General features: G+C 38.9%; 1 protein-coding gene and 1 non-coding gene across 2 annotated transcripts; one reads left to right on the top strand and one right to left on the bottom strand.

The window, feature by feature from the left end:
* Positions 1 to 1,214: 1,214 nt before the first annotated feature.
* LOC133803370 (protein RADIALIS-like 5) lies at positions 1,215 to 3,321 on the top strand. Its single transcript, XM_062241384.1, has 2 exons — positions 1,215 to 1,760; positions 2,898 to 3,321. The coding sequence occupies exons 1-2, from the start codon at positions 1,474 to 1,476 to the stop codon at positions 2,920 to 2,922; spliced, it is 312 nt and encodes a 103-aa protein (XP_062097368.1). The 5' UTR covers positions 1,215 to 1,473; the 3' UTR covers positions 2,923 to 3,321.
* Positions 3,322 to 3,443: 122 nt separating this feature from the next.
* TRNAA-AGC (transfer RNA alanine (anticodon AGC)) lies at positions 3,444 to 3,516 on the bottom strand. Its single transcript has one exon. It is a non-coding gene; the product is annotated as a tRNA-Ala (tRNA).
* Positions 3,517 to 26,785: the final 23,269 nt, after the last annotated feature.

The following is a 26,785-nucleotide window of genomic DNA, read 5'->3' as shown; positions in this document are numbered from 1 at the left end:
AGTATTTGTAGGGGTATTTCATGAACAGGTTTGGGTAACCGCGTGAATAAATAATGTATATATTTAATACAGATTATTCACATTTACATTGGGATATGATTTTATAACAGAATATAATATACTCCTGCTATCTCGGATAATAAATGATAGATATGCGATACAGGGCGTTAATGAGCGTATAAGGAGCCTCCGAATCTCTTGGGATCCTTCAACATGCATTATGTCCAGGTTTCCACGAGCTGAATATTTCACCCGAGCTCGTGTTCAAAGACTATCTGAACCCTAGCTCGTAGTAAGCTCAGAGCACTCAAAGTTGGATCTGGTCATTATAAGTCTCGAACTCAATTGTTATCCTGAGAGGCGGTTTGATAATATCCTTTGTATCATGCTGTCAAGCCCCCAAACTTGAGTTGTTCACATCACTGTTAGCCAAATATTCTATTTGACTATTTTTCCACATATTCATCTGCCAGCTGTGCCTGAGTTGACTAATTGAACTCGTGCTAATTTTAGGGTACAACATAACCAAACTTGGGCACCGATATCCGAAAGTGACACAAGAAATATAAATAACACGCACGGTCATGGTCACCCCTGATTAATTTAACACCAAAATAACATGATTTATTATATATTTGACTTGTAATAAATTGGGCTTTTATTTTTTATAAGAAAATTAATTAATATAACCAACCAAATACGTACAATACTAGTAAATGAATGATCATAATATTCTTGTTAAGAAGGTATATTGTGGCAACTATAAAGAGGTGACGGAATATCTTGGCTGCGTCCTTTGTGGGTCTTAATGTATACATATATTTATTTATAGTTGGGAGTGGAGTTTCATACTGTTAGGGCATCTACGTTAATGGTATACTGACAATTGGGATCTAAACCTTATCAACCTATAAAAATTCTCTCTAAATAAATTTCCACTTGCTTAATGAACAAAAAAAAATTATATAATGACGTGAAATAGGCTCAGTTTGATGAAAAATGGATGTAACAAGCCATAGACAGTACCTAAATTAATTTCCCTTCCCCTCGTGTCTTTTTTATAGCCTCTGTTTAAATAAACGAATCCCATCTTGTTATATCCATAAAAAGAAAAGAAAATATTCGCCAACTTGCTCATGCATCACACCGCCCCATAATCTTCCAGTTTATAAGGAGCATAGCCAACGCTTTGCCAAACCATCCCTTGACTTCATTCAGTCAGTCCTCTTATTATTACCCTTATAGTCTTAACTGTTCTTTCTTTCCATCTCTCTCTCTCATCTCTTTTTTCTCTGAACTACTCTTCTGCTGCTTTGGCAGTCTAATCTAATAATATAATTAAGCCCAGCTGAGCTGAATACGACTACTCTTTCATTACCACCATACAGTCACTTATTATTTTGTCTCTTTTTTGCCAGACTTCCATAACTACAGCTAATAAAGAGTCTGAGTAGTATACCAATAATAATAATAATGTCATCATCTGCAGGGTCTTTCTCTCATGCGCGAAATTCAAACTCGTCTTGGACGCCTAAGCAAAACAAGCAATTTGAGAAGGCTCTTGCTGTGTATGACAAGGACACCCCTGACCGCTGGCAAAATGTGGCCAAAGCAGTGGGTGGGAAGACTCCAGAGGAAGTAAAAAGGCACTACGACATCCTTGTGCAGGACCTCATGAAAATAGAGTCTGACCAATTCCCTACACCCAATTACAGAGGCGCTGGTTGCAGCCTCAGAGGATTTGGTGATAATGAACACAGGTTCATACTCTTACTTATTTTATTTATATAAATAATCACTTTGCTTCCTACTGTAACTACATATATCTTTTATTGTCCTTATTCATGGCCTAGTAATTAAGCACGATAATATAATCTCTACGTAGTACGTGTTCATAAAACTCATCATCTCTATATCGTTCATCTGAAAATCAACCACAGATACCCACCCCAATTTTTCAAATTAATCCCTACTCACATTGTATTTGTAACATGACTTGTAAATAATTCAGTTCCTAGATTCTGCTTTATTGATCTGAGCCGTTATTTATTTATTTTTAATTTTCTTTTTTTTTTCAAATAAAAAACAAAATGCCCACAAAAGCTGAAGTCTTCTTGGGAGTTCGTAACTAGTCCACGTATAGTGTAAGAAGATGCCACCCACTACTAGTGTCCTTAGTATTTTCCAAAACTGGCCGTGTGACAGTTCAAACCAATAAGGATACCGACATGAGAACCATAACAAGAAAACTTTTGTATCTTTTTGCTATTTTAAATGTTCCATTCCATCCATATTCTACTCAACTTCCTAAGTAGAGAAAGCCCACATGAAATCTAATCCCTACTTGTTCTAGATCACATGCACATGGTCCTATATATAGTTTGGAAATCAGACCACAAAAGCACATACAAATAAATTATTATATATTAATTATCACTAGCCGGTGCTATACTGATCTGAGTATGATGAGGTGACGCTATCCAATTCTTTTTTAATTATATCCCACATTCCTTCTCTAATCCATGGACAATGATTCTCTTGATCCAGCTAAAAGAAATGGCAGCATTATCATTTCAAGAAAATACTAGTAGTCACTATAACGTGCATTAGTCGGCTATAATATCTTAATTTCTAAAAATAAAAGGATTCTATTTTGTATTTGATTATTTATTTATTTCCCCCCAAAATAAGAGTCCTCTAAGATATACTTGTATCAGTATCTCTCCATATATTTACAAGACGTCAAAGTATAGGAATGCCAATTTTGTTTCTAATACAAGAATACTTTGTTGTGTTGTGTTGTGTTGGGTTGGGTTGTGAAGTTAGTAATATAATGTTGTTTATTTATCCACTGTGTTTACATTCTTTTGACTCACTATATATATTTATATACACAGGCTAATGAGGAATCTTAAGCTCTGAGGATTGTGAGAGAGAAGGAAAAAGCAAATGCATACATATATATATATATATATTTATAGATATATAACAAGAAGTGTAATGCAACCGTGGTTATGATTAAGTTTAGTGTTAGTCGTTCCTTCCCATATCCATGAGTGTTAATATTTATATATCTGATGTACTTTCCAAAAGCTAACGCCCTTTGTTTCTGTTTATTATAATAGACTTTCTATAAAAACATATTATATATCTTGGCTTGGGTGTTTCTTTTACTTTAATTTTCTCAATTTACTATCCTCCTTGTTCTCTAAGTCTAAACCCACAATTCGCTAAAAATAACCATATCATATCATATTCGAGAAAAAAAAGTTGAAACGCGACCCAAGAGCTTGCCTACATTTATTGTTTATTAAAAAATTCACAATTTAAAAATTATAATTTCAATTATGTAGTTGCAAAAAAAAAAAAAAAAACACCATTGAAAAAGTGGAAAGAACATATTTTTTTAAAGCAGAAAATTTATTGCAAATAATTGTTGTTCTTGGAGATGCGGGGTATCGATCCCCGTACCTCTCGCATGCTAAGCGAGCGCTCTACCATCTGAGCTACATCCCCTTTTCGAATACAGTTCATATTAATAAAATATTAATTAATAATATTAGAGGAATATACACTAGGTTGGAAACTCAAGTAATATAGGTGCATTTTTGTAAATCTCTCTTTCACTGTCATAGACCTTTACTTTAATTTTAAGTAACAACAACAACAATAATAATAATAATTTTTTCCAACCTTTCATTTAAAAAAAAAAATAGGAATTTTATCAAGAAAATTACCTAATTATTTTAAGTTTGTCCTTTTAATATTAGATTAGTATTTTGGTGCGTTGCATTTTAAAAGGAAAAAAATTGTCTTACTAAAAATATTAATAAAAAAAGTATGGCCCGTATAAATGAAAAAGATCATAAAAAATATTTTTATAATAACAAAATCACTTTTTATAATATATATGATTTTTAATGCAATTTTTAAAAAATAATTTTTTTGCAGTATAATTTTTTTAAATTTTAAATAAATAAATTATGTTACACCCAGATTTCGAGATCTGAGATTGTGACCTCGAAAGCTGGATTCGTCAGGTGTGAGCTCGTGATATCTAAAGTGCATGTTTGTGGTCCAGGTGCCAAACCCTCGAAGCAAGGTGGCAACCTCGAAGATATGTAACCTCAAAGTGATTTCTAAGGTCGAAAGACGTAGCATCGGAGTGTATCCGTTGTCGGGTGTCTTCGGATCAAGTAGCCCGAGCTTGGCAAGGGTATAAGCTCGGAATATAATGGCCTCGGTGGTATTTACCCGCTCCGAGCTGGTCTTGGGGCAAGGTGGCTAGCTCATAATTTACCTAAAGACCTGGTCCGGCATGATACTGATTACCGATCTCAAACAATGTAATGGGTCATCTGATGAGACGCGTTCCATGCGTTTAAAAGATATTTATTGTTGTAGCTTCCCTACATTAAAGGGATATTAAATAGTCTGTTATATGCCCCTTGGTCTTCAGGGGACTTTTCCTTGTGTATAGTAGTTACAAAATTTAAAGTAATTAAATTTATTAATTTACAGAATAACTTCCCGGAACGTGTGGAATTGGATTATGAGATCTCCTCTATAAATAGAGAAGAAAGCATCATTTGAGAAGGATCTATTTTTTTCTGGAAATAATCTCTGAGTAATTACTCTCTGAGAGGCAACCAGAAAGCTCCCAAGTCTAAATAAAATTGACTCGTGGACTAGGCAGAGTTAACTGCTGAACCACGTAAAATTCCTGTTGTTTGACTATATTATTCGTCGGTGTCATAGTCCTTATTGTTTATTCGCTCTACATTTTAAGTTGACAAAAAACGACGTCAACAGTTTGGTACTTTCATTGAGAGCCTTAAGCAATACAATCCCTGATTAGCTATGGCCGCGAATGATCAGAATATTTCTGAAGAAAACTATCCACAACGCCTAGGGAAGGAGCCGATGACAAATCCTGAACATGAAGAGAGAAGTGAATCCACCGATTCTCGAGAACCTCCAGCGCCCAGGGATGATGAGGATATGTATTATAATCCCGAACGGTACGTCCCCATTGTAGAATTTGAAAACCGATAGTTAAAGAAACAGTTGGCTGAGGCCAAGAAGCGGAACGAAGAGTTGTCCAGGTTAGTTGCGGAGGCACAGGTGGCTCAGCCTCAACCTCCACAAGAGAACCAAAACTCACCTCCGCGGGACGTTCATGTTCCTCCCCACAGACCTCCGCCGCCGGCAAAACAACCTGCTCCCTCGAGACCCCGGAGAAGTACTCGGGCTAGGGTTCCGGTTAACTCAACTGCAAAGGTACCAGCAGAAACTGGGAATAACCGAGCCCCTGCAGAGGCTCGGACTCAAATTCCTGGTAACACGCATAATGTTATCGAGTCAGCCTGGGCGAATTCAGGACCGTCTAGACCCCGAAATGGGTGGCAGCCACCGTCACCCATACGATTCCCTCCGTCGCCTATAAGATACCCTTCACCACCTCGCAGGAACGCTCAACCAACTCGAGATGATGAGGAAAGGCGAGCAGGAAGGAAACAAGGAAATAGAGAAGCCTTCAGGGAGCGGAGAGGCACCCAGCCTACGAGAAGCCAAATGTCTCGGTCTCGCACTGTAGAGACGAGGCAGCATGATAGAAATCCATCTCGGAACAATCATGCAACGAGCCTTGCTAGCGACGACTCAGGGGACACCAGATCAGTCAGCATATATGATCAAGGATGGAGAAACACTGGAAACCATAGGAACCGCTCCGACCTGCGGGAGCACCTGAATCAGAATCGAGGCAATGGTAATCCATCGAACCCAGACCTGAGAGATCCCCTAAATGGGCGTAAAGATCCCATGCGAAGACGTGAGTCTAGAATTGTGATCAATGATAGCCAATTTTAGGCGAGACCCCCTACGGACCCAGTTCAAGAAATAATTGATCAGTTGGAAAGAGCATTTAGGCTCCTGCAGAATGAGCCAGGTCGAAGTCGGGATGAGGATTCCGATGAGGATCTCGAACCATTCGCTCCCCATATTTCCAACACTCCTTTTCCTCAAGGGTTTCAGATTCCTCATGTCCCGCCTTTTGAAGGAAAATCTGACCCGTACAGTCATTTGAGTATGTTTAACACCATAATGAGAGCAAGTAATGTGGGTTACGAGCTCAGATGCATGTTATTTCCAGCATCACTTACAGGACCAGCAAAAAACTGGTTCAAGAAATATAAGAGACATTCTATCACTTCTTGGGATCAGCTATCAAAGGATTTCAAAATATAGCCATGATCGGGGTAAGACCCGAGGCATCGACCCTGACAAACGTTCGGCAACAGCCAGGTGAAACGTTGAAGAGCTACCTTACAAGGTTTAATTTGGAGGTCTCCCAAGCTCGGGATGTGGACGACAGCGGTCATCTGATGGCCGTCCAAGCTGGGGTAATGCTAGGAAGTCCCCTCTGGGATGATATGCAGAGAAAACCTGTAAGGTCCATAACCGAGTTTAATAAGCGAGCTGAGAGGTTTGTCAATGTAGAAGAGGCGAGGTCAACGCTGAATATGACCTCTCAACCCACGACTACAACGATAAATGTAAACTCAGCCTCAGCCTCGGTGGACCCATCAGCCTCGAAACCCCTGCAGAGAACCCTTCTAAAAGGAAGAAGAATGAAGGAAGTAACCCCGAGGCGGAAGGGGGAAAGAAGAAGAAAGGGGAAAGATATTTCTCCGTGTACAAAGTGTACACCGAGCTCAACGAGTCTCGGGAGACTATATACCTGGCTAATGAAAACCAGGTCCCTTTCAGGCGTCCAAACCCCATGAGAAATAAGAAGTCCAAGAGAGACTCCAGCAAGTACTGTCGTTTTCACAGAGATACTGGGCACACTACTGATGAATGCAGGCAGTTGAAGGATGAGATTGAATGACTGATCTCGAGAGGATACTTCAAACAGTATGTCAGAAACCAGAATAATAATCAGGCTTCTACTAGCCAGAGGGCAGCTGCGCCACAGCCTGCTCAAAACAATAATTCCCGAGCTAGAGAAGAGGATAGGCCCTCTCCGATTGATGGAGAAGATGTGATAACCATCTCAGGCGGGCCTCATCTCGCAGGGATGGGCAAGAATGCCCAAAAACGATATGTGAACGAGCTAAAAACTGGGGACGGGTCCTCCTATGAACCCTAACCTAGAGCTCCAAAGTGCCAAAAGATTGAATCTCAGCCGATAACCTTTACCGAGGACGATGCGTCCCATGTTCAGTTTCCCCACAATGGCCCACTGGTCATTACTCTCCAGCTCGCGAATAAGAGAGTTCACTGAGTTCTCATAGACAATGGGAGCTCAGTGAACATTCTCTATAAGGCCACCTTAGAAAAGATGGGACTCGCGCTTCGAGACCTAAAAGCTTGTGCAACGACCTTGTACGATTTTTCAATAGAGGGGATTGCCTGTATGGGGTCCATTTAACTCCCAGTAACCTTGGGAGACTACCCAGTCTCAGCAACGAAGATGATGGAGTTTGTAGTAGTGGACCTGCCATCGGCCTACAAAGTGCTGCTCGGGAGACCCGCCCTAGTAAGGCTGGGGCAATCTCGTGTGTAAGGCATTTGGCCATCAAGTTCCCGACTTCTAGTAGCATCAGGACACTGAAGGGAGACCAGTTAGCCGGAAGGGAATGCTATAGCATTTCCATAAGAGGAAAGAAGCAGGCGAGCGCACAAGCACTCGTCGTTATTCAGACTAAGGACGAGACGGTCTTAGAGATAGATGAAGAGATCGATCCATGAGTGGAGGAAATAGCTGATCTCGAACCATTGGAAGAGCTCGAAGAAATCAAGCTCGAAGAATCAGATCCCTTGAAAACGGTAAAGGTCGAGAAAAATCTCCATGAAGAAACTAAATAACAATTAATTTGCTTTTTGAAGAAAAACCAGGATGTCTTCGCGTGGTCACATTCGGACATGGTAGGAATAAGTCCAAATATAGTGAGCCATGCACTGAATATCGATAAAAGCTTCCCACTAAAGCAACAAAAGCGAAGACAACTGGACGACGATAAGAAAAAGGCCCTAAAAGAGGAAGTCGACAGGTTAAAGGCAAACCGATTAATTAAGGATGCTTTTTACCCCGATTGGGAAGCCAATCTGGTACTGGTCCCGAAGCCCAATGGGACATGGCGAACCTGCATTGACTACTCGGACCTCAACAAGGTCTGTCCTAAGGACTGCTTTCCTTTACCACGAATTGATCAGCTCATGGATGCCACGGTAGGGCATGGACTAATGTCATTCATGGATGCTTATTCTGGATATAACCAGATTGCCATGCATGCCCCCGACCAGGAACATACGAGCTTCATAACAGATAAAGGGTTATATTGTTATAACGTCATGCCATTCGGGCTCAAAAATGCAGGAGCTACTTACCAGCGGCTCGTGAACATGATGTTCTTCAAGCAAATAGGGAACAACATGGAAGTTTATGTTGACGATATGTTAGTCAAGTCTCAACTTAACGATAACCATGTTGATGATCTCGAAGAATGCTTTGTCGTGCTCCGGAAATATAACATGAAGCTTAACCCTAGAAAATACTCCTTTGGAGTATCTTCAGGAAAATTCCTGGGTTTCATTGTAAATGCTCGAGGAATAGAAGCTAATCCAGACAAGATCCAGGCCCTGATCGATATGCCCTCACCTCGAAAACACAAAGATGTCCAGAGTTTGACCGGCAGGATGGCGTCACTGAGTAGGTTTATCTCGAAATCTACAGACCGTTGTCTTTCGTTTTTCAACTTATTGAGGGGAGGCAAGAAATTTGAATGGACAGAGGAGTGCGATTTGGCTTTTCAGGAACTCAACAAACACCTCGCCGAGCCACCTATCTTGTCGAAACCTATTACGGGAGAAGTTCTGTACTTTTACCTTGCTACGACCGAGCACGCCATAAGTGTAGTACTCGTACGAAAGGAAGAAAAAGTGCAAAGGCACGTGTATTACGTCAGTAAAAGGCTACTGGGGACAGAATCAAGATATCCCTTGATGGATAAGCTAGCTCTCTGCCTAATTCACTCATCTCGAAAACTTCGACCCTATTTTCAAGCGCACCTCATCCATGTACTAACTGATCAACCACTCAGGCAAGTTTTGTCCAAGCCAGAAGCCTCAGGTCGGCTGCTTAAGTGGGCCATCAAACTCGAACAATTCGAGATCACTTATCATCCAAGGACGACCATCAGGGGGCAAGCCTTGGCAGACTTCATAGTGGAGTGTACTGGCATGACCAACAATGAAGTTATAACCCCGGCCCACGAGCTGTGGAAACTTTACGTCGATGAGTCATCTAATGAAAATGGATCAGGGGCAGGAGTAATTTTGATCACTCCTGCAGGAAGCAGATTTCACTCTGCCCTAAGATTTGACTTCAGTGCGTCAAATAACGAGGCTGAGTACGAGGCTTTACTGGCAGGACTTCGTATAGCCAAGGAGCTCAATGCTAAAGCAATACTGTACGCCCTGGTTTTCCCAGGGGCTATTTAGCAGGACGAGCCTCGGACTAAACATGATTTAGCCCGAGGCTCCCACAGGCCAGAGGCTCTATTTTCAGGACGGGCCCTTTCTAGCTCGAGGGGTCCTGTTTCCAGCTCCCTCTTGTTGCACCAGGAGCTGGGAACAACATCCGGCGACCACTGACGGATCAGCTCGGGTTATGGATTGCTCCGGTAGCGAGCTTCTCAGGAAGCTCTGACCCTATGGGAAGTCAACACGCAAGATAAACGTGCATAATCCTGCCATCACGTGTCCGATATCCCCCTGACTTCTCGGACACGCAGCAGGAACGTGCGTATTCAGACACCCACGGACGGGTTGGGCCGTGCGGCCCATTATCTCCTTCCATACTGATTAGACCACACTTGTGTGTCAGGTTTAGGAATTAATCATGAATATCACAGACTTGATATGACAAATGATAAGATCACGGGATGACCTCCCTACCAATTTCCAGGTGCCTTCTCCTATAAATATGGAGACCCTGGGAGTTGATAGGGGTTGGAAAAAATAGTCTTGCAAGAACTATATATTTTGTAAACCAATTACCCAGAAAAGATCAATAATATTGACTAGTGGAGTAGAAGGATTTTAACCTTCGAACCACTTAAAAACGTGTTTAGGGTCACCTAGTTCTTTCCACAAAGATTTCATATCTGCGACGGTTCTACTTTTAAGTACTAATCTCTTTCTCTCCTTCTCTTAATTATCTGTTGCCGAAGAACCGCGTCAACAAATACATTGCTACAGCGACTCCCAGCTAGTGGTTAACCAAATTATGGGAGAATACCAGGCTCGAGGTACAAGAATGGAAGCTTACATAGAAAAATCAAAATCAGCATTGGAACATTTCGAGTTTTATGCGATCGAACAGGTCCCCCGAGAACAGAACTTGAATGCAGACGCCCTGGCCAGGCTTGCTACCTCTACCGAGAATGACGAACTGAATGTCGTACCAATTGAACATCTCTCGGCGCCTAGTATTGATGAGCCAGATCAAGAGGACGTGTGTATGATCGATTCCGAGCCTACTTGGATGACTCCAATAATCGAATATCTCGAGACTGGTATCCTCCCAGAAGAACGGACCAAGGCCCGAAAGTTTATGTATCAAATCCCTCGCCACACCCTTATAGATGGAAGGTTGTATAGAAGAGGATATTCCATGCCACTGCTCCGGTGTGTGACTCCTCCCGAAGCTAAGAAAATCATGGAAGAGGTCCATGAAGGATTTTGTGGAGACCATACTGGGGGGCATAGCCTGTCCAAGAAAATCATACGCCAGGGCTACTTTTGGCCTACCATCAAGTCATATTCATTCGACTACGTCAAAAGGTGTGATAAGTGCCAACGGTTCGCCACAATTCCCCGAGCACCACCTTCTGAGCTAACCATGATGACCTCCCCATGGCCATTTGCGGTTTGGTGAATTGACCTCATAGGCTCATTGCCGACTGGCAAAGGCGGAATGAAATATGCAGTAGTCGCCATCGATTACTTCACAAAGTGGACTGAGGCCGAGCCTTTGGCGACAATAACCTCCAAAAATGTCCTTGACTTTGTGGTGAAGAACAATATATGTCGATATGGGATGCCGAGGAAGATTGTGTCCGATAACGGAACCCAGTTCGACAGCAATCTGTTTACCAACTTTTGCGAAAAAAATGGAATAATAAAGAGCTTCTCTTCGGTGGCCCATCCCCAGGCGAATGGCCAGGTCGAAGATGTAAACAAAACTCTAAAAAGTTTGCTGAAGAAAAAGTTGGAAGAAGCTAAAGGAAGATGGCCCGAAGAATTACCCCAAGTCCTATGGGGATATAGGACCACGGCCCGTACATCGACAGGACATACCCCGTTCTCTCTGGCGTACGGTTGCGAGGCTATGTTACCAATCGAGGTCGAAATTCCCACAATTCGAGCCCTCGCTTATGATCAAGCTTCGAATCACTCTCAGCTCGAAGAAACTCTTGACATGATCGAAGAGAGAAGGAACGAAGCTCAATTAAAACATGTTGCATACCAACAGTAAGCTACCCGGTACTTCAACAAAAGAGTTCGAGATCGAAAATTCGGCATGGGAGATCTGGTACTAAGGTGTGTATTCTTGGCAACACGAGATCCAGCAGCTAGTGTGCTCGGGCCAAATTGGGAGGGACCCTACCAGATAGAGTCAGTCATCCGACCCGACGTTTACAAGTTGGCAAGATTGGATGGAAGTCTAGTACCACGAGCATGGAATGGCGAACACCTATGACCTTACTATCAATAGTATAGGGAGGGTGTTGCCTATAACCATGCTTGTTTATCTGTGTTGTTTTTCTATTTTTGGAGTTTCTCAAATAAAGTTTGTTTTCGTTTAATATGCTGTATTTTTTGCAATCTCTCTTAATTTAATAACCTATGGCTACACTCATAGGATATTAAGGGGGCATCGATGAAACATATACCACCAGCTCGAAAAAATAAAATTAAATAGCATATACGAAACACACAAGTATTTGAATATAACCAAATGTGCAAAACAGGATAAGTTTGGATGTAACCAAGGATAAAAAGATAACAAACAAGTTTGGATGTAACCAAACACATGAGCTAAGACAGGTTGGATATAACCAAACTGTCAAAAGTACACAAGTATTTGGAAATAACCAAGTGCAGGAAATAAAGATAAGTTTTGATATAACCAAACTAGCAAAAAGATAAAAATGTTTAGATGTAACCAAATATGCAAACTAGATTAAAATATAAGTGTATGGATTACATACCTAACACGACCCTAATAGGTTTGGAACAAACCAGCTAAAACTACTCGACAGTAAGTTGGAGCATAACCCACTTCACGTTAAGTCGAGATCAAGACTGGAATATCTTGCAAAACAATAGTTTCAACCTCATAACCTTGGGAAATACCCGAGGACGAGAAAAAGTAACTAAAAAAGCAAGATATAACTAAACCATTTACATTACACACCAAATAAGTACTTTCGGGTGCATGGTAAAAAAGTAATATTCGACCTTGACAAATAACGAGATCGGAAGCGGATATTTCGAGCTAACTGTGCATGAATGCACTGAACCTCGAGCTTAAATCCAAACTATGTTTGTATGAATAAACAAGCATATATGGCGCAAAATAGTTCAACCCAAGAAATATAAAGCATATATATTGAAGTGCAGTCAAAAAATGGTATATTAAATATCATAAGAAAAGCATCTCTGTTACGAGATGTGAAATTGTCTTGGCCCCGAAGGCATAAAAATTATTACAAAAAAAAAAAAAAAAATAGAGGGACGCAGCCCCGAGGTAAGATTTATGAAGGAGCAGTCTCCTTAGCCTTCTCAGCATCAGCAACACTAGACTCGCCAGGACGAATAGCATGACTACCCTCCTGAGCCTCCCGAACAGCCTCCTCCGCCTCAAGTCGAGCATGCCATTTGGCCAGGAATCCTGCCTCGAAAGAGCCTAGGAAGCTGGTGTCGAGGTCAGCGTTGCTGGCCCAGATCCTATACATGGCGAGATCAATCACTTTGACCTTTTTCTCTTTAAACTCGGTAAGGAGACGAGCCTTTTCATTCTCCATTATCTTGAAAGTGGCGGTCTTCTCCTCCTCAAGCTTGGCATTGGCCCTCTCCAGCTCCGCAAGCCGAGCATTCACCTTTTCAAGCTCGGCTGTCTTATCCTCCACCTCTGTCTTCACAGCCTTGAGATCATCAGCCATCTTAAGCTGAAGATTCTTCGACTCTTGGGCAAAAGACATGCTTGAATGCACCTCGTTGGTTAGCTTATAATTAAGCTGAGCCGAGACAGCAAGAGCCTGACACACAAAGAGATTGAATTAGAACATATGCTAAGGCACATAAACAATTAAAAGTAAGTTGTGAAAAGTTACCACGACAGTAAGCTCAATACTCTTATCATAAAGAGTATTGGAGTCCCGAGCTTTATTCAAAAACTCCTAATGCGCATCGTCGAAACCACCAAGGCTCTGATCCACCCGAGATAGGATATCCGAGCCGAGTATAGCTCTATGGGCCCCAGCAGCATTGTCAATCACGAACTCATCAACATGAGTACGGATCGACAGCATGTGTGACTTAGAAGTTGAGGGCTTCTTCGGGGGTGGGCCGAGTGCTGGGTGGACTGTGACCGAGGGAGGCATGGAAGAAGTGGCCGAGATGGACGCTTCGACCTGGGCGGTCGGGTCCTCGGCTGTGCTCGCAATAGTTGGAACTAATGGGGGAGTCTTCTCAGTGCGCTTGAGGACTTTGGAGGGTCGGTCCGACCTCGACGAGCCTCTTGGGCTCTTTCTTTTTTGAGCCCCCTCGCCACTAGCAAGCACGACATCAAGATCGGAATCCATGGTACCTGCACAATTACAATGAAGATTTATCATGGTGCTAGTAGACAAAGAATAGAAGAATAAGTAAAGAGAAACCTAACTGAAACTCTCCCCCGAGCTCGTGCTCGGCGACCAAGAAATCCCTCTATCTTCAGAGGAGGCTGGGGGAGTACCTTCCCTATAGGTGGAAGTTAATCTCGAAAGGTCCCTAGAGTCATTAGATCCTTACTGAATGGCTACTCCATCCCACACCTCGTTCTACATGGTGTCGTATTTCCCGAGTCAACTATCAAACCTATGTACCCTATCATCTACCCAAGACCATACATAGAAATGGTCCCTATCATCCTGACATAATACTAACCTATCAGGTCTATGTTTTAGCAGTGAGGGAGACCACATATTCGAGCTAAGGATGACTGTACCTTGCTCATCCGAGCCCGAGCTCGAGGCCTCATCGTTGGCTTCATTCCCCGACTGTGGACTCCTATGGCGAGCTGAAGATGGGGGCCTCGCATCTCTTCTCGGGGGTAGGTTGCCGGTTGGCAGAGGAACGAGCTCCCACCAGGCGTATTTCTTATTGGACCAGTCCGATGTAGACTGATCCTCCCCTAAGAGCCCACATGCCCAGAGCTTGTCTTCATGCAGGAGATATGAAAGGGATTTCCTGCCATAAGGAAGTTGGAGCAGAGTCTCTCTGTGCTCCCTCATCTCCTTGGTAGGGGTAGGGCGATGATAGTTGGCTGGAAAATCAAACGCATTTCAACTAAGTACGGGCCTAAAAACAAAGTTCGAGCACAAAAAAGAAGGAGGTTGAGATACTTACGAATCTGTCTGAACGAGTAGTATCGAGACAGGGCTAGGCCATCTCTCCAGAAGAAGGCCTTCTTGAAGTCAGGAGGATGATTGGCAAGATTCTTGAACATCTTCTTCTCCTTAGGATAGCTCGAGAGATAGTAGAAGCCATCTCCTCCCCGAGCTCGGGAGGGATTGCTTTTCAAACAAAAGAGATATAAGATCTCTTCAGGCGAAGGCCCTTCCCACTTCAGCTCGTGATAAAGCGACCTTAGGGCAGACAAAACCCTATAAGAATTGGTGTTGAGTTGGAAGGGAGCCAGCCCAACATAGTCCAAGAAGCCTTTAAAGAAGGACTATAAAGGAAGGATAGCTCCCACCTTCATGTGCTCTTGGCTCCAAGCTGCATACCTCAGTTTGCTGTCAGGGTTTCCATCCCCCGGAGCACGGCAACTCTGCTCGTGGGCAGTCGGAGCTCGGCACCTCAGCGAGCCCGACAGCCCTAAGCCATGCAGGGCCAGAATATCAGATATTTATCCCAGCGACGTGACCCAACTCTAGTAGTGTTCGGCCTCAAAGAATTCCATCCTTGGCTGCGAAGTGGAGGGTTCCCCCATTAGTGAGAATCGAAGATCTCCCGGCTTGTACGCGACTGTCACTTTCTGCCTGGGATCAAGGGGGATCGGTCTAGGCTTGGAGTCCAAATCCGGATAAAGAGCCTCTCGGAGGATTTTTCTCTTCTTCTATATGACCTCGATGATTTGACGTCGGTAATGAGCTCAGGTTTCTTCTTGTTCACGAGCTAGCTCGTGTTCACGAATCAGACGCTGGTTCCGGGTAAACAATGACTCCGGGCTCGGAGTTTTTGGCGAATACGGGATTGCAAGCAATGACCCCCACCGTCTTTCCAGATTCTGTGACATCTAGCAAGAAAGAAAAAATGGTGAGGGCCATGCACGCGAGGAATCAAGAATAACGATCTAGATGGTTCAAGATCGAAAATGCTTGGATACGAAATGAGCTCGATCATGGGGACCCGATTAGTGTCATGGCATGTATTTCACAAAAAAGGGAGGAAAGTGGATTTGATCTTTTAAAATCCTGAAATATCAGGGAAAAAAGGTGGCGATTATTCAAAAGTGGTATTTTTGGGAATCGTGCATTATTTAAAACCCAGATTTTGAACCCAATATCTTAGTATACAAGATATGTCCTCCAAAAATTGGAAAACCCAGAAAAAAAGACCATATTTGGGTCTTCCTACACATGAACTAGGTTTAGAACCAGTAAGTGTAGAAACCTAAATCTAATATCAATCAGTCGAAGCATCCTAGTGCATTAAACTAAAGAATGAACCAACACAGTCCCAGAGACTAAAAAGCAACAGAGACAGAAACGCACGTAAAAAAGGAATATATATATAAAGCCAAGAACAAATACTTACACACTGAAGATGGTGGTTGCAGAGAAATAGATGACTGAAAAAGAGGCTGCAAGTATATTCTCATGGTCTCGAACAAGCTGATGGTTCTTTGTTTCTTTGGTCGAGAGAACATATAAAAACAAAGCAAGTTCTTTCTGGGTTTGCCTCTGGTTTTCTTTCCTTTTTTCCCTCTGATAAACGTAAAAATGAAAGGAGGAAGACGATTGGGGTCTTATTTATAGGTCCGATGGAGTGCAAAGGGTCCGATTAATCTGGGCCATTGGCTAGATTCTGTATCAAATCTGACGGTCAGGGAACAGTGAAATGATGGTACCCAAAAGGAGGGCAAGCGGATGGACATGGGCAGAGTTTCAAGGCAGTCAAGTACCTTGAATAAGAAATACTCAACTAATGCATGTCCATACTCAAGTGTGTGACGGAACGGTTCCCGAAGGAAGTAGTTCAAAAGTTTCCTTCTCATAGGATTCGAACTAATACTTTTGAGGGGGCAAAATGTTACACCCAGATTTTGAGATCTGAGATTGTGACGTCGAAAGCTGGATTCATCAGGTGTGAGCTCGTGATATCTAAAGTGCATGTTCGTTGTCCAGGTGCCAAACCCTTGAAGAAAGGTGGCAACCTCGAAGATATGTAACCTCGAAGTGATTTCTAAGCTCGAAAGACGTAGCATCGGAGTGTATCCGTTGTCGGGTGTCTTCAGATCAAGTAGCCCAAGCTTGGCAAGGGTATAAGCTCGGAATATAATGGCCTCGGTGGTATTTACCCGCTCCGAGCTAGTCTTGGGGCAAGGTGGCTAGCTCATAATTTACCTAAAGACCTGGTCCGGCATGATACTGATTACCGATCTCAAACAATGTAATGGGTCATCTGATGAGACGCGTTCCATGCGTTTAAAAAATATTTATTGTTGTAGCTTCCCTACATTAAAGGGATATTAAATAGTCTGTTATATGCCCCCTGGTCTTCAGGGGACGTTTCCTTGTATATGGGAGTTACAAAATTTAAAGTAATTGAATTTATTAATTTACAGAATAACTTCCCGAAACGTGTGGGATTGGATTCTGAGATCTCGTCTATAAATAGAGAAGAAAGCATCATTTGAGAAGGATCTATTTTTTTTTCTGGAAATAATCTCTGAGCAATTACTCTCTGAGAGGCAACCAGAAAGCTCCCAAGTCTAAATAAAATTGACTCGTGGACTAGGCAGAGTTAACTGCTGAACCACGTAAAATTCCTGTTGTTTGACTATATTATTCGTCGGTGCCATAGTTCTTATTGTTTATTCGCTCTACATTTTAAGTTGACGAAAAATGGCGTCAACAAATTATATGTCATTAAAAAATTAAAACATTTTTTTATTTCCAAAATTATTACTTTTATTGAAAGTTAGATAATTTTAAATATTTTATCTATTTATTTTATTAAAATTACGATAAATTATTTACAATTATATGCCACCAGGGTTCTATATATCATACTAACGGTATTATGTCACATCACAATAAGAGAAATTTGCGGTGAAAATCATTAAGTAGTCTGAAAAGTTACACTTAAGTCACTAAGAAATGTTTTTGGCAGCAATAGTCAATAAGTAGGCTGAAAGATTACACTTAAACCATTAATTGGATTTTTTTAGTGACAAAAATTAGTAAGTAATTTGAAATATTACGCTTAAGTCACTAACTAGTTTTTTAGTTGCAAAAGTCATATTTTATACTAATTTTATCACAATTTTAATTAATTAATAAAACCATAAAAATATATAATTCTACCATTGAAAATTTATTTGAAATTTATTTTACAAATTAAAAAAAATCAAAAGCTATAACATGAAAAATTATTTAATTTTAAATAAACTAAGTTTTAATTCAATTTAAGTTGTATTATTTTAAAATTTTTAATTTAAGTAATAGTGAATAATATTTTTATATTAGAAATTTTAAAATTATATTTTATTTTTAAAAGAGATTCTATTTATTATATTGATGTTATGAATATATATTTTTAGACATTTTATGATTAATTAAAATTAAGATAAAATTTGTGTAAAATGTGACTTTTGTAACAAAAATAATTACTTAGTGACTTAAGTGCAACATTTTAGACTACTTACCGACTTTTGTCCCCAAAAAATCTACTTAATAACTTAAGTGCAATCTTTCATGAAAGCTTCCTGACTTTTGCCACAAAAAAAACTACTTAGTGATTTAAGTGCAATCTTTTGAACTACTTAATGATTTTGAATATAATTTTTTGTTGGCTTTAATTTTTTTTTTAAATAAAATAATTAAAATTTGATCAAATAAATATTTTAAATTCATAATTTTAATTTAGAATTTTTGAATATTTTATTATATTGAATATTTTTCTTAAAGAAAATTAGAAGAAAAAATTAATTTTGTAATTAGAATCACTATATATAATATATAAATCAAAACATAAAAAATACCAAAATTTAAATTATTATGAATACTGAATTTCAAACTAATAAACAACATCAAATAATTTACTTTAAAACTAGAATGCACCTTATTTTTGTATGTAAAAACTGTGTCTATAACATATTCTTGATTCAATAATTTTTTTTAAATATAAAAAAAATGATCATATATATATATTTTAAATTATAGACAATATTTTGGTTTAATTTTTTATAACATGTTTGTATTATTTATATATATATATATAATCTTATATGTTTATTTAAATTTTATACGACAATCATAAAAACTTAATAAAAGTTATTAATAAATTATTTAAATAAAACTGAAAAAAATATACATTGTTTGTATATACTAGATAGAAGCAACGTGCAATATGCACGTTTTCTTAGTTTTATTTATAGAATTTATTAATTATTTTTATTAAATTTATATTAATGTCATATAAATTTTAAATAAATATCAAATTATAATTAAATAATTTATTTATTTTTGTTTAAGTTTATGTTTGTTCTAGTTTTTTAATTTGAGAGTGATAACAGGAGATTATGTATTATATGTTTAATATAATATTAAATATTATACCTGGATTTTAAATGTAAGTTTCATGCTAGTTTTTTTTAAAAAAAAAATAATTTGTTGCTAATTGAGTACGTTATATTATATGTTTAATATGATATTATTTTAATAAATGAGTTTAAGTTTAAATAAATTTTATTTAAGTTATAAAATGTATAATTTTATTATTTTTAAATAATTATCATTGTAAAATATCTCAAAAATATCTTATTTTAATTTTTTTAATAATTTATTATTTTAAAATAATTATCTTTGTAAAATATCTGAAAAATATCATATTTTAATTTGTTTAATTATTTATTATTTTGAAATAATTTTTCATTGTAAAATATCTTATTTTATTTTTTTAATTATTTATTTTATTTTATTTAAGTTTAAGTGTTTACAAACTACCGTTAAATGTAAGAATATTCTGTTAAATATAAAAATATTCCGTTAAAGTTAACATTAAAAAAATAAAAAAAACCGTTAAAACAAAAATTTTATATTATCTACACACTTATTATATAGAAGAAATATATATAAACTATTAAACTCTAAAAATAATTGACAAAAGGATCAAAATTTTCAATCGGTGAATAAAAATCATATAGAAATACAAATTGATCTCGTAAGATTTTTCCAGCTAATTTTTGCGTGTTACATTTTTTATATTTATTTTTAAATGTAAAGTATTATAGTTTGATCTTTTAAGCTAATGGAAGATGTCACCATAAGATATTTATTGTTGTAATTAAATGCATAATTACGATATTTGTACATATTTCAATTTTAATATTCTAATGTGATGTGGCATGGTATTTTTGGTTGGATAGCATAACAGATTAAGAACAAATTTCCGAAACAAATGAATTTTATCCCTCCCATCCAAAAAATTATCAGCATGGAACATTTATGACTTTAAGGATGCATAATTCTTAGATAAGACGATACTTTTTATGACTATTAAAATTGCATAATTCAAATTAAGATAAGTTTTTTTTTTTTTTTAACAATCGGATTTCAACCCCTCCCCACACTCACACACACCCAATTTTCCTAACACTTGAGACAAAACTTCAAGGTTTTGTTATACCCTGTTTCCAAGAACATAATAATTATACTCGAACAATAAGCTTGAATTTAAATATTATTAGCATTAAGAGTGAGCTCGGATTTAAATAATTTTACCATCAATAATATTTATGTAATTATGAAGTAGTAGATTACTTCAGCTCGAAGCAAAGAAACTAGCTCGAAACAAGAACTAATATTTGCCAGCTTGAAGAATAACTACACTAGCTCGGTATCGTGTTTAAAAGCGTTAGAAAGCAGTGTTTAAGTAAATTATTTCTATATTTGAGGAATTAGTTTAGATATTATGTTGTTGACTGAATTATTTGTAATTCAAATTTAAATAGATATATTTGTACAACTCATTCTATGAATCGTGGAGGAGAGTATCTGAAACCAAGTTTATAAACAGCCTGTACTGTAGTCATTTATTTCCACACACAAAATATTGTATTGAAACTCTATAAAATTGCTTTCAGCTTTAACACAGAACTCTCAATAAAAGTGACTCGTAGATTAGGTAGATTTAACTACTAGTCACGTAAATTTTCTTGTGTTCTTCTTTACTCTTTAAGAACAATTTATTTGCTTAATTGCTCTTTTAATTATAGTTGACGAAAAACTGCATCAACATTTTGGTGCTTTCATTGAGAGCATTAAGCAATTCGCATAGACCTCCCACAAATAATTCTTTGTTCATCAAAGCAATGGCTGCACCCACTGTAAAATGTCCCTAGATCTGGAAATGGACAACCACTCCCAAGGATATCAGAGGAAACCACACCGTAGGCTGAACACCCTAGACGGGTTAACAAGCGACCTATGAACGATGATCAGACGCTAGATGAAGGGAGTGGCTCCACGACCCCACGTGACCCCAGGTAGAGCTCGAGACAACCTCGCCTGTTGGAAAAACATCTAGAGTGCATAGGGAAATTGCACGATGGGGCCGTTAATTAACAACAATTTTTTTCCCACCGCTCATATAAACAATTTATACGTTCAAGAATACATGCAAGCACCATTAATATACAATATTATTAATCATGCAACATATATATATACACACCCATACATGTATATATATACACATAAATATACATAGATATACATGCATACATATATAAATACACAGAACTATATATTACATGCACACCTATACAAATATTTAAGGACATAAATATTTACCTCTTGAAGTCTATCAAGTGTCCTTGAATCTTTTTGTATAAATAACGATCTTCCTATCCACCGCTTTGAGTACTCAGACCACGATCTTCTGGAGTGCTCTACCCCTCAAGATGTGGGTGGGCACATAGAGAACAAAGGTTGAAATTTTGAAATCACAAGTTTATCTCAACACATGAGAACTTGGATTATGACTTGAGAAATGTTGGAATAATAAGTGTTGTACCCTAAATTTAGCATGAGTTCAATTACTCAGGTCGGGTATAGTTGGCAGTTAAAAGTGTAGAAGAATCACCAAGTAAAGCATCTGGTTATTAACAATGTGAGCAACTCGAGACTCATAATGGTCAGACCCAGTTTTAGGCGTTTTGAACTTACTACGAGCTCAGACTCAGATATATACCAAGCACAAGCTCAGGTGAGATATTCAGCTCGTGAGGACCTAGATATAACACATATGAAGGATCCCAGGAGATTCAGGACTTCTTTGTGCACTCATTAATGACCAGGCTATATCCTATATCTTTTATTTATTATCCGAGATAGCAAGAGTGTATTTATTTTGTTACCAAATCATATCCCAGTGTAAATGGGAATAATTTGTATTAATTACATGCCATATATAATTACGCAGTTACCCGAACCTGTCCATGGAATTCCCCTATAAATATTAGGAATGTTGGACAGGAAATGGGACAATTCTTGGTACTGCCGAAACTTTGCAGAAATAGAGAGAGAAACAGTAATAATATCGCCTCGTGGACTAGATGTATTTTAACCACTGAACCACGTAAAAATTATGTGCTTTTGAGTGAATGCTTGTTATTTCCTTGCGATTTGTAATCTAGCACTAATCTACCCATTTTATTTCTTAATACACTGTTGGCGAAAAACTGCGTCAACAGTTTGGTGCTTTCATTGAGAGTAAATTAGTGCTTCACAAGTTTCAGTCAACTCTCATCATGGTGGTCACTCGCTCAATGCATGATAACGAGACAGAATATCCTGGTGGGCAGGAGGCCCATCATACCGCTGTTCCCAATGAAAAGGGCCTGGATGTTCAGCAACATCCGGGAAAACAACCGGCGGGCCAGGACGATACTGGGAGTTTGTCGTCGTTATCACCAAATCCTAATCCAGGGTACTTGATTGCTGTCGAGATGGAAAACATGTAGTTGAGGAGCCATCTCGCTAGGGAAAATAGATAGATTGAGGATGTATTGGCTCGGTTACCCCTTCTTGCAACCGATATTAATGTTAGAAAGAGGCAAAGTGGGCCTCATAAGTCCCACAAGAATAACCAGCCTAAACCGAGTCAATCTGCCAGAACTTCCACTCCGAGTTCTGTGCCTTAAAGGAGAAATCACCAGAATACTCAGCCCATTAATCATCACAGGGGTCATCAGCATGTCAGCCGGTCAGCTAGGACTACGACCCCAAGCTCGGTGCCTTCTTCACAGATTCCCAAAAATGCCCATAACAATCCACGAGGAGGGGGCAGGACAAGCTCACGAAGGCACAACGCTCCAGCAAATCCCTCTATGCCACGATCGGAGCACCAAGCACAGAGAACTAGGGGGGTTGGAGTAGAACCAAGGCGAGCTAATTTAGTCCGTCCTGATGGAACGAGGATAGCCTCACCAATAAGGCATCCTCTATCACCTATAAGACATCCAACACCACCTTGTCCTCAAGGAGATATTCCAGCTCTTGGGGACAGTAGGAGAAATCCTCCCTCATCCACAAATACTTTCATCCCACAAACGCGTGTTGAGAATCTATGTCCTTGATCTCAACCACGAGTTGTAAGTTTCGCAAACGGAAGTTATTGGACAGAGAGCCATCATGGAGGCAGGTCTGAGAGCGACCTGAGAAATCATTTGATTTCAGCACAAAGTCCTCAATATGATCCGTAGCCCGACTTGCGCGATCATCTAAACTCACAAAGAAGGTATCTAGCTCAGAATGAGGATATTAGATATACTCGACATGAGGGAGGTGCGTCCATAGTACGCGACAACGGGAATGTCCCACATAACCAAGCTCGATCTTGGAGGGACAATAACCCATCAAACGCGTGTAATAGGATGGGAGTTGTTGAACAGCCCCCGGCTAACCTAGGGACTAGGGACCAAACCCTTGAGAGACTGGCTCTAATGGAAGAGCAAATGAAAAGACTCTTGTTCGGAAAGGAAAAGGATGATTACGAATCAGATGAGGAGCTCGAACCTTTCGCTCCAAACATTGCAGCGGCAAGATATCTTGTATGTTTTAGGATGCAACACATGTCGAAGTTTGATGGAGATGGAGATCCGTCTGATCACCTCAGAATGTTTAACACAATGATGATGACCCACAATGTCGGGCTCAATCTAAGGTGTATCTTGTTCCCCACATCTCTGGTCGGGCCTGCCAGGCAGGTGTTTAAACAATACAAGAGGCATTCCATAAGATCGTGGAAGAAATTTTCCTCTGATTTTAAAAAGCATTCCGAGCTTCACATGCAACTCGGGTCGAGGCCGATTCATTGGCCAATGTAAAACAGCAACCTAGCGAAACACATAAGGCATATTTGAGTAGATTTTTCAATGTTGCTGTACGAGCTAGAGACCCTAATGACATCTCCAAGCTCATGGCAATGAGAACGGGAATCCTCGTCGGGGGCAACATGTGGCAAGAACTCCAAAGAAAAGGAGTTAAAAGCGTAGATGAATTCTTAGCTCGAGCTCAGGAATGGATAAACCTAGAGTAGGCACGAGCTTCTGTCGCAGGAACCAGCCATAACCCTGTCCAACTAGTTGGAGCGGTAACAGATGTTGCAGCTACGGCTCAAGCTGTTACCCAGAATAACCAAGGGGGGGAACAACAAAATGAAGGGGAATGGCGAAGGCGACCAGAGCGAGGCATGGAGAAGGCGACCAGAGCTGTTACCCAGAATAATCAAGCCTCTCTACGCTACATATACTGACCTAACAGATACCCTAGAGCATATCTTTCTAGCTAATTCTAATCGCCTCCCATGGAAGAAGCCAGAACCTCTAAAAAACCAGAGGGCGAAGAGAGATCCTTCAAAATTCTATCGATTCCATAATGACATCAGTCATTGTAGGATCTTGGAATTTAAATCTAGATGCATGATTCCTATGATTTTTCCAAACACATAATAGAAACATAGAATAACATGACATACATATGAACATCAGATTCATAAATTAACATAAACTCAAAGATGTAGAAACTTACGAATACGCAGCATAACTGGAACAACTCCTTCCTTCAATCTCTCTAACCCTTGATTCCTTTCTGTAGCAGAGTATTATCAAGAGATTGAACTAGATCAGCAACACAGTCTTCCTCACCAAGCCTTTGATCAACCTAGAACTATTGTAGGCTGGTTCTTAACAAATGAGATGGAGATCTAGAAGAGAAGAAGATATAGTGGCTAAGAAAGGATTGGAGTATCTAGGTTTTCACTTACCCAATGAATCAACTAAGACTGACTTATGAAGACCCGAGATATCATATTCCTTATATAGACAACTTAATGGACTTTTTTAAATTTAAATTAATTAAAATAATAATAAAAAAAAGATAAAAGCCTTGGGCTCCCACAAATGGACTTGGGTCCAATACCTTTATTTTGAATTTAAATCCCAATTGGGCCTAAATTCAAAACATTTTATTTATTTTTTTAATTAATTAATTAAATCCTTATTCAAATTAACTAATTATAATTTGAAACTTGATTTAATTTTATTTATTTATATTGACACCAATCTATCAATATTAATAAAATACCCAAAGATTCTCTTTTATTCTCTAAATCTCATATCTTTGTAAATTTTCCAAAATTGACCTAGTCAACTTTAAAAAAATCCTAATTGATAATTAAATCAATTAGTTGAGACATTCTAGATGATTTACTCAAAGGTGATGCGGGGACCATGGATCCATGAAATCCAGCTCCAATAAGTTACCGTGAATTTATTTACGAATAATTTCACTACCTTATTAATTCCTCATGACTCCACTATAGATTCGGAATTGAACTCTTGAATTCATAGAACGTATTTTACAAACCATAAATACGTTATCTATTGTTATAACCATTACAGTTAGTCAATCATCTATCTATGACTTACTAAATAGCTGGGTGAAAATTATCGTTTTACCCCTCATCAGTATTTATCCTTAACTCCCACTAAGTTCCGTATAAATGATATTTTCGTGAACTTAATCACAAAAATGAGATCTTAATCATTTAACCTTTTGAACAAAGCAATTAAGAAAATCATCTTTTCACTTCTCTTACAGAAGTTATAGATTTCATATCTATGAATAATACTCCCACTCAATTACACTACTAAATCTCCAAGATGTATGTATGGGCTAGACCGTAGGGTAAGCTGGTAACAAACAAGTCAAAAGATTTAAATAATATAATTAGCAGAATATTATCACTCATAATTAAGATTGACTTAACCTATAGTCAACATTGTGACATTGATTAAATTCGATAACAACGATACTTATTTATCAATCAATAATCAATACCGGTCCTAGTCCAATGTAACTAAATACATCCAATCTTATCTACTTGGTCAATGCCTTGGACAAGATATCACACCCCAAATGTGTAAGTAGATCACATCGTATATTGCCTAATCAGTGAAAATCCAATGCACTGATCTAATCTTAGGACTTGTTCTTTTGGACATATAATTACAACTATAATCCACTGTGACCTAGTCACTATAATTGTAACTATCCATATGTTCAAGATTTTATAAATGTTTGTATTATTTCAATAATCATGTAATAAAACAAGCAAGCAACACGATTGGAAAACTAAATGATTTCTACTACCTCTATTGACAATATAAAATCACGTTACATGTCCAACATGGTTTTATAAGGGCATAAAACCCAACAAACTCCCACTTGCCCTTTTAAAACAAATGGGACATGTTTCTCAAAACTATGCATTCTACATGCTTCACAATTCTGCTCTCTGCTTATATCTTCGTAAAGGGATATGAAAGATTGTCTTCCAATGCTATCTTCATTACCTTCATATCACGCCTTCGCCATACATCCTCGATAATGTGGTGCTTTCTCTCTATATGCTTTTCTCTTTTGTAGCTTTGAGTTTCGAATTTGTTATTGCCTCATTACTGTCACTATAGAAAATGAGTGGTTTATCCATTTCTGGAATAACACTGAGATCCGTATAGAACGTCCTTAGCCAGACTATTTCCTTAGCCGCCATAGACACAACTATGTACTCAGCCTCCAAGGTGGATTGTGAAATGGAAAATAGCCTAACACTTCTCCGAATCACAGCTACTGAGATGGTAGACAACCTATCGCTTCTCCAAATCATAGCTCCACCCCCAAGAGTAAGCACATTTTTCAGAAGTAGACTTCATGTC

This window comes from Humulus lupulus, chromosome X, assembly GCF_963169125.1.
Source record: "Humulus lupulus chromosome X, drHumLupu1.1, whole genome shotgun sequence".
Lineage (NCBI taxonomy): Eukaryota > Viridiplantae > Streptophyta > Magnoliopsida > Rosales > Cannabaceae > Humulus > Humulus lupulus.
Note: the sequence above shows the minus strand (reverse complement) of the source record. Positions and strands in the feature narration are given on the sequence as shown.